The sequence below is a fragment of the Mustelus asterias genome, chromosome 10 (genome assembly GCF_964213995.1).
Source record: "Mustelus asterias chromosome 10, sMusAst1.hap1.1, whole genome shotgun sequence".
Lineage (NCBI taxonomy): Eukaryota > Metazoa > Chordata > Chondrichthyes > Carcharhiniformes > Triakidae > Mustelus > Mustelus asterias.
In genome coordinates this window covers 52,965,778-52,979,022 of record NC_135810.1, presented here as the reverse complement: position 1 = coordinate 52,979,022, position 13,245 = coordinate 52,965,778, and the positions used below count along the sequence as shown (strand labels likewise).

Genomic DNA, 13,245 nt, shown 5'->3' with positions numbered 1-13,245 from the left:
CTGCCTGAAAAAATATCAGCGATTCCGAATCGCGCTGCACAAGCCTGTGAGCAGGGCTCAATGCGCCCACAACCCTGCAGCTCCGATCGGCACCTCCAACTACTGACAGAATGTAGCTTTTGAGCCACATCCCTCCAGGGCCCCCCCCACCACCCCACAGACAATGTCCCACCCCCCCCCCCAACATTACTGACCCCCTTATCCCCCAACCCCCTGCCACCCAGACCAATCGTGGGCCCCTCTTCTCCCACTCTCCCCCCCATCGATCTCAAGCAGAGTGGCAGCGGACCCACTTTCCCCCCACCACCGATCTCAAGCAGAAGGGCAGCGAACCTCCACTTCCCCCCGACCAATCTCAGGCAGTGATCCACCCTCCCCCTTCGATCTCGGGTGGAGTGACAGCGGACCCCTCCTTACCCCCCGCCACTGATCTCAGGCAGAGTGGCAGCAGACCACCACCCCCCCCCACCACACCACCGATCTCAAGCAGATTGGCAGTGGACCCCCTCCCCCCCTCGCCTCGGATCTCAGGCAGAGTGGCAGCGGACCCCCCCGTTCCCCGTCACCACCGATCTCAAGCAGAGTGGCAGTGGACCCACCATCCCCCCGCCCCACCAATCTCAAGCAGAGAGCTGTCAGACGCCAAGCACTTATCTCCTCACGAACCCTCACTGATGGAGCGTCCAAATCGGACTTCCATAGAGCATGTCTATTTCACGCCAATTCCAGATGGACGAACGTAGTGGTAAAGGGAGAAATGCTGGTAAAGTTAGGCATGCAGCCCATTAAGTCAACTGAAATGCATGCAAACGCATTTAAATGGCCGTCGCGCCCGGTCCCAATCGTGGCCATTTTTGGGCCTTGGTAAAGGGGGAGGCGGGGCACGGATCGTACTACCTGCCTCACGCCCGACTTTACCAGGTTTTCACGCCCGGAAACGGGCGCAATGTGATGGTAAAATCAGGCTCTCACTCTCATTCTTCTAAACTCTAGAGTACAGGCCCAGTTTCTTCAATCTTTCCTCAAAACAATCCCACCATCTCAGGAATTTGCCTGGTCAGCCTTTGTTGCACTCTCTCTATGTTAGGTATATCCTTCCTTGATAAGGAGACCAAAGCTATACATAATACTCCAGGTTTCGTCCCACCAAGGCTGTGGAAGAATAGGCTTCACTAAACAACTTTCCAAAATTTATTCGACAGCTCCTCTCAAACTCCCAGAAGAACAAGAGCACAAGGCGCATGGGACCACCATCTTTGAACTACACACCAATCTGACTTGCAGCTATATTACTGATCCTTCATTCTTGCTACATCAAAAACTTTGGCCCTACCTAACAATACTGTGAAAGTATACGTTCATTGCATAGACTAGTCGTTTAAGGCAAGGTGAGGAAAGGGCTGGGACCTGAATATTCAAGGGTGACCTTTCTTTTGGGCAGCAAGTTAAGAAAATGTGGAGGAGTAGCTCTTAAGTATGACATGAGTACAATGTCATAGAGGGAAAGATGAGCTCAGATCAAGATGGAGAATCAGTCTGGCTTCAGGTAAGAAATAGTAAAAGGCAGAAATGAAGCTTGAGGGAGTAGTTTACAGGCCTCCTCTATGCCCTAAAAGTGAAAGGGAGAATTAATGGGGGCTTGAAAGAAGGCTGCAGCAATAGTCATGGATGATTTTAATCTACATATAGGTTGGGCGCATCAGATGGGCAGAGGTAGCAGAAGATGAGTCCATGAAGGTTTTTTTGAGAGAGTTTCTGAGAACCAACCAGGCAGCAGGCTATCTAGATCTGGTAATATGAAATAAAGATGTGGAGATGCCGGCGTTGGACTGGGGTAAACACAGTAAGAAGTTTAACAACACCAGGGATCAAGTGGATCACTTGAAGAGCATAGAGGGTGTACAAGTGGAGTTAAGAATGAAATCAGGAGGGCAAAAAGGGGACATGATTGCTTTGGCAGATAAGGCACAGGAGAATCCAAATAGAGATTTTACAGATACATAAAGGGCAAAAGAGTAATAAGGGAGAGAGTAGGGCCTCTTAAGGATCAACAAGGTCATCTATGTGCGGATCTACAAGAGATGGGTGAGATCCGAAATGCATATTTCTCATCAGTATTTACTGTTGAGAAAGGCGTGGATGCTCGGGAACTTGGGGAAATAATGATGTCTTGAGGACTGTACATATAAAGAGAAGGAAGCGCTGGAAGTCTTAAAGAGCATCAAGGTAGATAAATCCCCGGGATCTGATGAAGTGTATCCCAGGACGTTGTGGGAGGCTCGGGAGGAAATTGCGGGTCCCCGAGCAGAGATATTTGAATCATTGACAGCCACAGGTGAGGTGCCTGAAGATTGCAGGGTGGTAAATGTCGTGCCTTTGTTTAAAAAGCGCTGCAGGGAAATGCCTGGGAACTACAGGCTGGTGAGCCTCACATCTGTAGTGAGTAAGTTGTTGGAAGGTATTCTGAGAGACAGGATCTATAGGCATTGAGAGATTAGGGACAGTCAGCATGGCTTTGTGAGTGGAAAATCATGTCTCACAAATTTGATTGAGTTTTTTGAAGAGGTAACCAAGGTGGATGAGGGGAGGGCAGTGCAGTTGATGTTGTCTACATGAACTTTAGCAAGGCCTTTGACAAGGTACCGCACGGTAGGTTGTTGCATAAGGTTAAACCTCACGGGATCCAGGGTGAGGTAGCTGTGATGACTTCAGCCAGGGTAATGAGGTTGGCTTGCTCGAGTATGAACTACCTGATGAGTCCTCGCCCCTTCGCTTTGGGAGAGGAGTACGGCAAGGCTGCCCCCTGTCCGACCAACTTTATTCTGTGTGCGTGGTGCCATTCCTGCGCCTCTTGCGGAGGAGGTTGTTGGGTTTGACTCTGCGCGGCCCGGACATAGGGGTGGTCCTGTCGGCCTACGCCGATGACGTGCTCCTCATGTTCACGGACCCAGCTGACCTGCGGAGGATGCGAGAATGCCAGGTGGTGTACTCCGCCGCGTCCTCTGCCAGGATCAACTGGGCCAAGTGCTCCGGACTCCTGGTTGGTCCGTGGGAGACGGACCCCCTTCCGGAGGAGCTCAGGCCTTTCACCTGGAGCAGGACCAACCTCCTCTACCTGGGGGTCCATCTCTGCCCAGCCGAGGAATCCTGGCCGGCGAACTGGCAGGAGCTGGAGGCCAAAGTCTCCGCCCGCCTGGGTCGCTGGACAGGACTGCTCCGAGTGCTGTCCTACAGGGCACGAGTTCTCATCATAAACCAGCTGGTCGCCTCCATGCTGTGGCACTGGCTGGTCACTTTGACCCCTCCCCCTGGCTTTGTCACCGAAATGCAGTAAGCCGTCGTGCGGTTCTTCTGGGACAACCGACTGCACTGGGTCTCTGCCGAGCTTCTGCATCTCCCGCTTGAGGAGGGCGGACAAGGTCTGGTGTGCCTCCGCACATAGGTAGCGACCTTCCCCCTCCAGACCCTGCAGAGATACCTTTACGTCGAGCCTCCTCCACGATGGCGACGTATTTTTTCCGCCAGTTGCATGGCCTCAACTATGACGTGCAGCTCCTGCATATCAACCTGGGGCGTATTCCGACCTCCTTGCGGGAGTTGCCCGTCTTTTACCAGGACCTCCTTACGGTCTGGAACGCGGTCGCCTCGCGACACAGCTCTCCCCCGTCAGGAGTAGCGGCTCTCGTGCGAGAGCCGTTGCTCAGGAATCCGCACCTCCAGCCTTACAACTTCAGGTGGCTGGCGGAGAGGAGGGCCGCGGACGGCGGGGTGACCAGGATCGGGGACCTCTGCTGGATGGCGGAGGAGCGGGCTGGATGAGCCCCCACATGCTGGCTGAGTGCGCGGGGGTGGCCGTCTGGCGCGCGGCCAAAGCCATCCAAGACCTTAAGACGGTCGTGCTCGGCCCTGAGTGCGCACGCGGTCTGGAGGCGGCGCAGGCGTGCGGTGGGATCCTGCCCAAGCGTTTCCCTGCTCGGACGGAATTTCACATTGGTCCAAAGCCTAAACCTCCCCCCCTCCGGGTCAGGTGCCCCACTGCATGTGCTGCCTCGCGGAAATGTCCTCCGTGCCCTTTTCCACCGCGCGGAGGCGTTTCCTGTACGGGCTGCTGCTGCACACCTTTCATTACCGCGTCCTCGCCTGTCGCCCGGATACATCTTGGCGGGCCTCGTTGCCGCCGGGCGGCGGAGGTCCCCAGTGGAGGTCCCTCTACGGAGGGATCTCCCCCAATTATCTTGGGGACCTGGGGTGGAGGGTGCTGCACGCAGCAGTGCTGTACAACTGTAGGTTTTTCTGGTTCACGGGCTCCCAAGACTGCCCTTTTTGTGGCCTTGTGGAGTCCGTGGACCATGTCTATGTTCTGTGTTTGAGACTGCACACCCTTTTTGGTTTCCTCAAACACCTTTTACTGATGTTTTGTTTACACTTCAGTACCACGCTCCTGATCTACGGGCACCTGGTGCAGAGAGGGGCGGATCGGGATGCCGACCTCCTCGTGAACCTACTCCTGGGCCTGGCGAGATGCACCATCAATAGGTCCACGCAGCGAGCGATCAACGGGCCCGTCCATCCTGACTGTCTGCCCCTCTACCGCAGCTCATTCGCGGCCAGGTGTCTCTGGAGAGGGAGCATGCGGTGTCCACCGGCGCAGTTGACGCCTTCCGCGACCGCTGGGCACCGCAGGGGCTGGGGTGTATTATCGACCCTGATAATCACCTTTTGGGTTGATGTTTTAAGTTTCCTTTCGACTTTGTTTTTGGGGAGCTGCCCCTTTTAATTTGTCCCTAAGTTAGTTTGAGTTTGTTTATTTGGTTGGTATCGAAAGAAATACCTGATGAGTCCTCGCCCCTTCGTTTTGGGAGAGGAGTACGGCAGGGCTGCCCCTTGTCCGGCCAACTGTATTCGATTTGCGCCGAGCCATTCTTGCGCCTCTTGCGGAGGAGGTTGTCGGGTCTGACTCTACGCGGCCCGGACGTAGGGGTGGTCCTGTCGGCTTACGCCAATGACGTGCTCCTCATGTTCACGCACCCGGCTGACCTGCGGAGGATGCGAGAATGCCAGGCGGTGTACTCCGCCGCGTCCTCCGCCAGGATCAACTGGGCCAAGTGCTCCGGACTCCTGGTCGGTCCATGGGAGACGGACACCCTTCCAGAGGAGCTCAGGCCTTTCACCTGGAGCAGGACCCCGAGCGTTCCCCTAGTCTAAGTAATGGTGACCATGAAACGATAATTGATTGTTACAGAAATCCATCTGGTTCACTAACATCCTTTAGGGAAGGAAAGCTGCCTATAGGTGACTCCAGACCCACAGCATTGTTTTGGTCGCCACACTACCAGAAGGACGTGGAGGCATTAGAGAGATTGCAGAGAAGGTTTACCAGGATGTTGCCTGGTATGGAGGGTCTTAGCTACGAGGAGAGATTGGGTAAACTGGGGTTGTTCTCCCTGGAAAGATGGAGAATATGGGGAGATCGAATAGAGGTGTACAAGATTATGAAGGGGATGGATAGGGTGAATGGTGGGCAGCTTTTTCCCAGATCAGAAGTGACGATCACGAGGGGTCACGGGCTCAAGGTGAGAGGGGCGAAGTATAACTCCGATATTAGAGGGATGTTTTTTACACATAGGGTGGTGGGGGCCTGGAATGCGCTGCCAAGTAGGGTGGTGGAGGCAGACATGCTAACATCGTTTAAGACTTACCTGGATAGTCACATGAGCAGCCTGGGAATGGAGGGATACAAACGATTGGTCTAGTTGGACCAATGAGCAGCTCAGGCTTTGAGGGCCAAAGGGCCTGTTTCCTGTGCTGTACTGTTCTTTGTTCTTTGGAGGGATATGTCGCCATGTCACCAGCGCATTAGCCTGGGCCTCCGGATTACTACTATATCACCATCTTTGATAAGGTTTCCATTATCTTTCTTACTGCTGAAGTTAACCTATTTGGCCTATTGTTCCCTGAACTTGTTCTTAAACAAGTTTTCAAATCTAGGCATCACGTTAACTGTTAAACTTATGGCACTATTCCATCTTCTAATGATATTTAATAGTGCTTCTGCTAGCTCTTCCTTAACTCTGCCCCAACTTCTCTTAATGTGTGGGGATAGAATCCATCGGCCCAGGGGTTTTATCCTGTCTTGTGTCTGGTTCATCCATTATCGCACCAATTCCTATTTAACAGAGATCAGAGTGGCTGAAAACAAGTAGCTAAATTGCTGTCATTCTGAAATCTATATAGTTCCTCTTGCGATTTGTTACATCCTTTGTTTTTGTATCAACAAATTTCAAAATTATGTCCTTTTTGACCAAATCAAAATCATTTATCTACAACAAAAATACAAGTAGAGCCAGCACTGTTCCCTGTAACATCAATTCCAAATGTTCTCTCATCAAAGCAATATTCATTTGCCTTAAATTACTTGTCCATCAATTAACTTTCTCATTATTGGAGGACTTCAAATTATTCTGGGATTTAAAACACCAATAAAGACTATTAGAACAGAGTGGATTAACTTAAGATAAGAATCACAGACTGCTTCATATATCTGTTACAGAGGAACTGTCTGCATAGTAACACATATAACCACAGTTAGATAATTCAAACATGTATTTTTGAAAGTATTATTAAACAGGCATGGATCTTGGCTAAAGGCACAGGGTTCGAAGGCATTGTGGGAAATAGGCCAGTAAAGTGAACCACATTCCTGATAACAATACACCCATAGGAGCATAGCCCTTATCAGCATGGGTACCAGACAGCTCAGTGAATGAGATATTCATTGAACAAGGACAGACTACTGATTCCAGACAGCTAATGAATAAGCCAGAGAAGAATCCAGGAAGGTGGCCATGGGAAAGTCAGGCAGAAACCGCTAGAACCTATTGTTTCCATGCTGTCAGAGAATAACTGTGATTGGCCAAGGTATATGGCATTTACTAATCATGACTGATCTGTATTAATGATGATGAGCCAGAAGGCGAGTAAAATGTCTTTTGGAAGTTGTATAATTGTACTGCCGCTGTGATGTAACTTCAGAGAAGAGTTGGACTGCCCAACCCTTCTTTTCCCAGCTTGCGTTGGTCAATAAAGAAACTTCCTTCGCCAGGATACTGTGTTGCGAGTCTTTGTATTAGCTAAAGTTAAGCTCAATACTTAGCCTCTGAAAAACCCCCGAAACTAATCACTTATTTTCTCTTGTATATAACATACTTATATTTTTCTGACAAGCTTCTTTTGAGATACTTGACTGAATACCTCTGAAAATCCATACACACTTCGTTTTTCAAAAAACTAGTAAAATTTGCCAATACAATGTGCCTTTAACAAACCATGCTAATTCCTGAACTAATAATACGTTCTAAATCCTCATTAATTTTCCCTTGAAGTAAGGAATCGAAAGGGAGAAAAGTTTGATAAATTTGCTTTCTTGTTCACATATTGCTAGTTTGGACAAAAACCTGGCTCCTGCCAGCAACAGAAACATTACACACAACGTGCAGTTTATCATCATTTTTTCAACACTATTCCTTGAGGAAGGTATAATATATTTTTGATGCTCAACATATTGCTTTCCTGACAGCTACATATGCTTCATAGTGCTCTATGAAAGTTATTCATCATTGCTCTGCTACCATTATTACATGGACATCTGAAAGTGATTGTCCTTTGTCTGAAGTCACCAAAATAACTACTATAGTTTCATTGAGATGTCTGATTTTAGCAAATGAATAGGAAAAATGGCATGTACTTGTTGATGCTTTTCTGGAACATCTTTTGAAATTTAAAACTTACTTTTTCATGCGATGTAAACCTCGTTTATATTTACGTAAGGGCACGCATTTGTCAATTTCCAGCTCTTGCTCTATTTCAGTTGACTCTAAGTCAAAGAGTAGAGAAATGTTAAAATTATCAATAACTACACAATTAATATGTTTTAATCTCCAAAATTGGTTGCAAACTTTACAAATTTTCATTAATTCCAACATTACCATTAATTGGATTTTTCCACGTTTCAGCCTTCTTTAATCTCTTCTGCATTTTACGAAAATAACGCTAAAAATAAACAAACATTTCATTTTTATTCGGACAGAATAGTAAACTAAATTCGTAATTCAGTAGTATTAATTGCCAAAGAGTGCAATTTTCATTTTGGAAAACATATTTATGAAAATATGATGATGGAGTATAAGTGCACAATTTACATCTGCTGTAAAAATGCCACAATGTACCTGCAGCTGTCGATTACACATGGAAGAGCATGAGGGCTGTTATGTTAAAATGCCATTTAGAATTAGCTGATGTGGCTCTTATATGTTGCCTCGGTTAATAACTTATCGTTGCTATACCCAATGTTACGACGTGGATACAGATCAGCATTATTCCAATGACATAACAATGACATATATATGAAGAAGATCTTGAAACCTTTGATGATATAACAAGGCAATTTATTATACCAAATAATTTTGCATGGATATTTTTTTTAAAAATCAGCTTCTTGCGTCCCATCAGATCTGAGTGCGTGTGTCTGAATTTGAAGAGCTCATATGCCAAAAGATCATTCGGTGCAGCCTTTCTGGTCACTGAAGAGTAACTCTCATTCTGCCATATGCTGTTCCTGGGCTGAATTTTCCCATTTCTTTTCCAGGTGTTGTCTCAGGCAGGAAAAACGGAGGATAGCCCACCAGCTGCCTCGCCAGGTCTTCCCACTGTATTTTCCAATAAATTAAGGGTTTTAAGAAAGTTAAGAGGCAGGATGTCATGCAAGGAGAGGTGAACCAGCAATCTCAGGTGCCGAGATCAGGGGGCCCTACACTGATCAAAAATTGGACGGTTCTCTGGCTTTCCCTTCCATCCCCTCCCTGGAAACCTTTGCCCCAGGCTTCCCTTCATATCCCTCTCTTCAGGCTTGCATTGAAGCACCGGCACCACAAAGCCGCCAAGAAAGCTGCCTGTGCCCCCACCACCCCAAAACGAAGATGTAGAGCCGATTCACAGGTGCCAGCTTGAATTCACTCAACTCCAAGTTGCCCTCGGAGGTCTGGTCTGCTTGTGTCTCTTGAAACCATTCTGAGTTTAATTTGACGTGGGGGCATGATTCCAACTTATGGGCCCGATAATGATATGCAAATATATTACATTGAGATTCTGCTGTTGAGCACAGGAAATGTGACCAGCCACCAATGGGAGGAGGGGCAATCGCGCCCTAAATCTATGTCATTTATCACGCCTAAAGACTTCTCGCAACTCTCACCACCAAACCTGCCCAATGCAAAAGGGAGCAGAAAATCTCAGCCATCATCTTTACTACAAGCCCCAAGGGTTTCTTGTTTATTCCTCTGTCCAGTGGTGCAACTATTGTTAGGAGGCCTATAAACTACTCCCACCAGTATTTACTCACCCTTGCTATTCCTAATTTCCACCCATACTGATTCTTCTTGATCTTCCGAGCCAAGATCCTTCCTCACAACTGTCCTTATATCATCCTTTACTGTCCAGGTTACTCCTCTTTATCCGTTCTGTCTGTCTTTTCGAAGGTTTCTGTTCTACTGGAATATTTATTTTCCCACTTAGCTCATCTTGACTCTGGGGTGAATTTTCCCGTTCCACCCACCACGGGAATCGCGAGGGGCGGACCATGGAAAGATCTGTTGACCTCGGGCAGGATTTTCCAGTTTTGGGGAGAGTGTGGCCAGAAAATCTCACCCTCTGTCTCTGTAACGGTGATTAGATCAAAATCATTTATCTCTGTTATGCCACAACTTCACCTATAGCAACTAGGCTTCACAGAACTTGAGCACTGCTGAAAGAAGAAATTTTGTCCAAGTTTTTTGTCTTGCCAGAGTCCACTTGCTAACCAATCCGCACTCTCTTCTCAAAGTATAACTTTTGTTTCCCCTGACATTGGTATTCTTGTGATTATCGCCAAGCATTGTTTGAAAACTTAAACCAGGCAGCTTAACTTTGATTGATAATGGCATTACTCCAAGGAATGAACCAGCAAACTTATTCTGTTTAGCTGCAACAAGCACAAATGTGTGCATATGTTTTTTCTCTCTGCAATGAACAGGGCCCCGTGTATTTCTATGTGTAACTTCCAGTGCATGCAAAGGTGCTACACTGTGAGCTTGACTGACACCATCAGTTTTACTTTTAGCATAATGAGGATTATTTCGCAAATGTTGTCAAATCGCAGAATCACATCTAATGCTGGACGCTGTTCTGAGGTTTTGCAAGCACCAGCTGGTTAAGTACAATCTATACCTGGCCTGTCACGAACAGCAGAAGCGACATGCCGGTTGATGCATTCTGCCAGTCTTTGGAACTATGGACTACTTCATTTATCTCACTGCAAATGTTTTGCACGTTCAGATCGAGCCTTTAATTTTTTTACTACCATTCTCTGCATAGATCTTACTGTCCGATGTACTATGACAGTTAAACTCTGCAAACCTTCTTGTTCCACTCCATCATTACTGAAAATCATTACACTGTTTTAAGTGAGCAAGCATGAAAACAGCAGCTGATCACTGATTGCAGCGGCATGGTAGCACAGTGGTTAGCACTGCTGCTTCACAGCTCCAGGGTCCCGGGTTTGGTTCCCGGCTCGGGTCACTGTCTGTGTGGAGTTTGTACATTCTCCTCGTGTCTGCGTGGGTTTCCTCCGGGTGCTCCGGTTTCCTCCCACAGTCCAAAGATGTACGGGTTAGGTTGATTGGCCAGGTTAAAAATTGCCCCTTAGAGTCCTGAGATGCATAGGTTAGAGGGATTAGTGAGCAAAATATGTGGGGATAGGGCCTGGTGGGATTGTGGTCGGTGCAGACTCGATGGGCAGCAGCTATGAGATCGAGAACTCATGGATAGCACATTTAAGGTGGTGATCGATCACACTACAGGTGAAAAGAGTACAGAGACGCAATAGTCAATCTAGAAGCATCAGGTAGAAGCATCAGGCAGATAGCCTAATGCAGGAGTCCCCCGAGTCCATCCCATAAACAATTGAGTTCTCTGTTCTGGACATTGGTGAGGGTGATAGTTCCTCAAGAGGCTTGCAGCTCGAGTCAAGGCCAAGATCCTGGTTGAGGCCGTTCTCATGTGTGCGGAACTTGGCTATCAGTTTTTGGGCTCGGCAATTCTGCATTGTCGTGTGTCGTGAAGGCCACCTTGGAGAACGCTTACCCGAAGATCAGAGGCTGAATGCCCGTGACTGCTGAAGTGTTCCCCGACAGGAAGAGAACACTCCTGCCTGGCGATTGTCGAGCAGTCTTCATTCATCCATTGAGGATGGCCTCAACCGGGATCTTGGGTTCATATCACACTACCTGTAACCCCCACAACTTGCCTGGGCTTGCAAAATATCACTGACTGTCCTGGCTGAGACAGTTCGCACCTCTTTAACCTGTGCTTAACCCTCTCTCCACTCACATTGTCTGTACCTGTAAAGACTCGCATTCCAACCATTATCTTGTAAATTGAATCTGTGTCTATGCATGCCCTGTTTGTGAACACAACTCTTCACTCACCTGAAGAAGGAGCGACACTCTGAAAGCTTGTGCTACCAAATAAATCTGTTGGACTTTAACCTGATGTTGTAAGTGGGCCAATCCATGGCTTATGAAGGAAATTAGAGAGCATATCTGCTCTAAGGAAGAAGCATACAGATTGGCCAAGAAAAATAATAGGTCTGAGGATTGGGAGCAGTTTAGATTTCAGCAAAGAAGGACCAAGGGATTGATTAAGATGGGGAAAATACAGTACGGAAGTAAGTTTGCAGGGAACATAAAGATAGACACTAAGAGTTTCTATAGATATGTAAAGAGAAAGAGGTTGGTGAAGACAAATGTAGGTCCTCTGCAGACAAAAACGGAGAAATGTATAAGAGGGGACAAAGAAATGGCCGAGCAACTGAATATATACTTTGGTTCTGTCTTTACAAAAGAGGACACAAATCAGATACCAGAAATGTTGGCGTATGCAAGATTGAGTGAGAGGGAAGAACTGAGGGAGATCAATATTAGTAGAGCAGTGGTACTGGGAAAGCTGATGAGATTGAAGGCAGATAAATCCCCAGGGCCTGATAATCTACATCCCAGAGTACGGAAGGAAGTGGCTCTAGAAATAGTAGATGCATTGGTGATCATCTTCCAGGATTCTATAGACTCTGGAACAGTCCCTGCAGATTGGAGGGGAGCGAATGTCACTCCAATATTCAAAAAGGGAGGAAGAGAGAAAACAGGGAATTATAGACCAGTAAGCTTAACACTGGTAGTGGGGAAAAGTCTCGAATCCACGATCAAGGATTTTATAGCATTTAGAAAGCAGTGGCAGGATCAGACAGTCAGCGTGGATTTGACAAATCTGTTGGAATTCTTTGAAGATGTAACGAGTAGAGTTGACAAGGGGGAACCAGTAGATGTGGTATATTTGGACTTTCAGAATGCGTTTGACAAACATCCGCGCAAGAGATTATTGTGCAAGATTAAAGTGCATGGGATTGGAGGAAGTGTATTGAGATGGATAGAAAACTGATTGGCAGAGAGGAAACAACGAATAGGAGTTAATGGGTGCTTTTCAAATTGGCAGGCAGTAACTAGTAGGGTGCCACAGGGATCAGTGCTGGGACCCCAGTTATTCACAATATAAAATCATGATTTGGATGAGGGAACAAAATGTAACATCTCAAAGTGTGCAGACGATACCAAGTTGGGTGGGAGGGTGAACTGCGACCAGGATGCAGAGATCCTTCAGAATGATCTGGACAGGTTGGGTGAGTGGGCGAATCAATGGCAGATGTAGTATAATTAGGATAAGTGTGAGGTTATTCACTTTGGAAGCAGAAACAAGGCGGAGATTACTACCTGAATGGCTGTAAATTGGGAGAGGGGAGTGTGCAGCTGGGTTTCCTTGTGCACCAGTCACTTCAGGTAAGCATGCAGGTGTAGCAGGCGGTAAAGGCGGCAAATGGCATGATGGCCTTCATCGCGAGAGTTTTTGAGTACAGCAGCAGGGATGTGTTGTAGCAACTATACAGGGCCTCGGTGAGGCCACACCTAAAGTATTGTGTGCAGTTTTGGTCTCCTTTTCTAAGGACGTTCTTGCTCTCGAGGGAGTGCAGCGAAGGTTAACCCGGCGGATTCCAGGTATGGCGGGATTGATGTATGAGGAGAGATTGACTCGGTTAGGATTGTTTTCGCTGGAGTTCAGATGAATGAGGGGGGATTTCATAGAGAATTATAAAATTCTAACAGG

At 47.4% G+C, this 13,245-nt stretch overlaps 1 protein-coding gene across 2 annotated transcripts in view; it reads right to left on the bottom strand.

Annotated features, from left to right (window-relative positions):
* Nucleotides 1-13,245, bottom strand: part of LOC144499585 (uncharacterized) — a 90,745-nt gene that overhangs the window by 10,666 nt on the left and 66,834 nt on the right. For both annotated transcript variants that reach the window (XM_078221707.1, XM_078221708.1), the window contains 2 exons: nt 7,986-8,049; nt 7,789-7,873 (listed from right to left, as the gene is read on the bottom strand). In XM_078221707.1, coding sequence (XP_078077833.1) covers nt 7,789-7,873; nt 7,986-8,049 — 149 coding nt within the window. The remainder of the gene's footprint in view (nt 1-7,788; nt 7,874-7,985; nt 8,050-13,245) is intronic.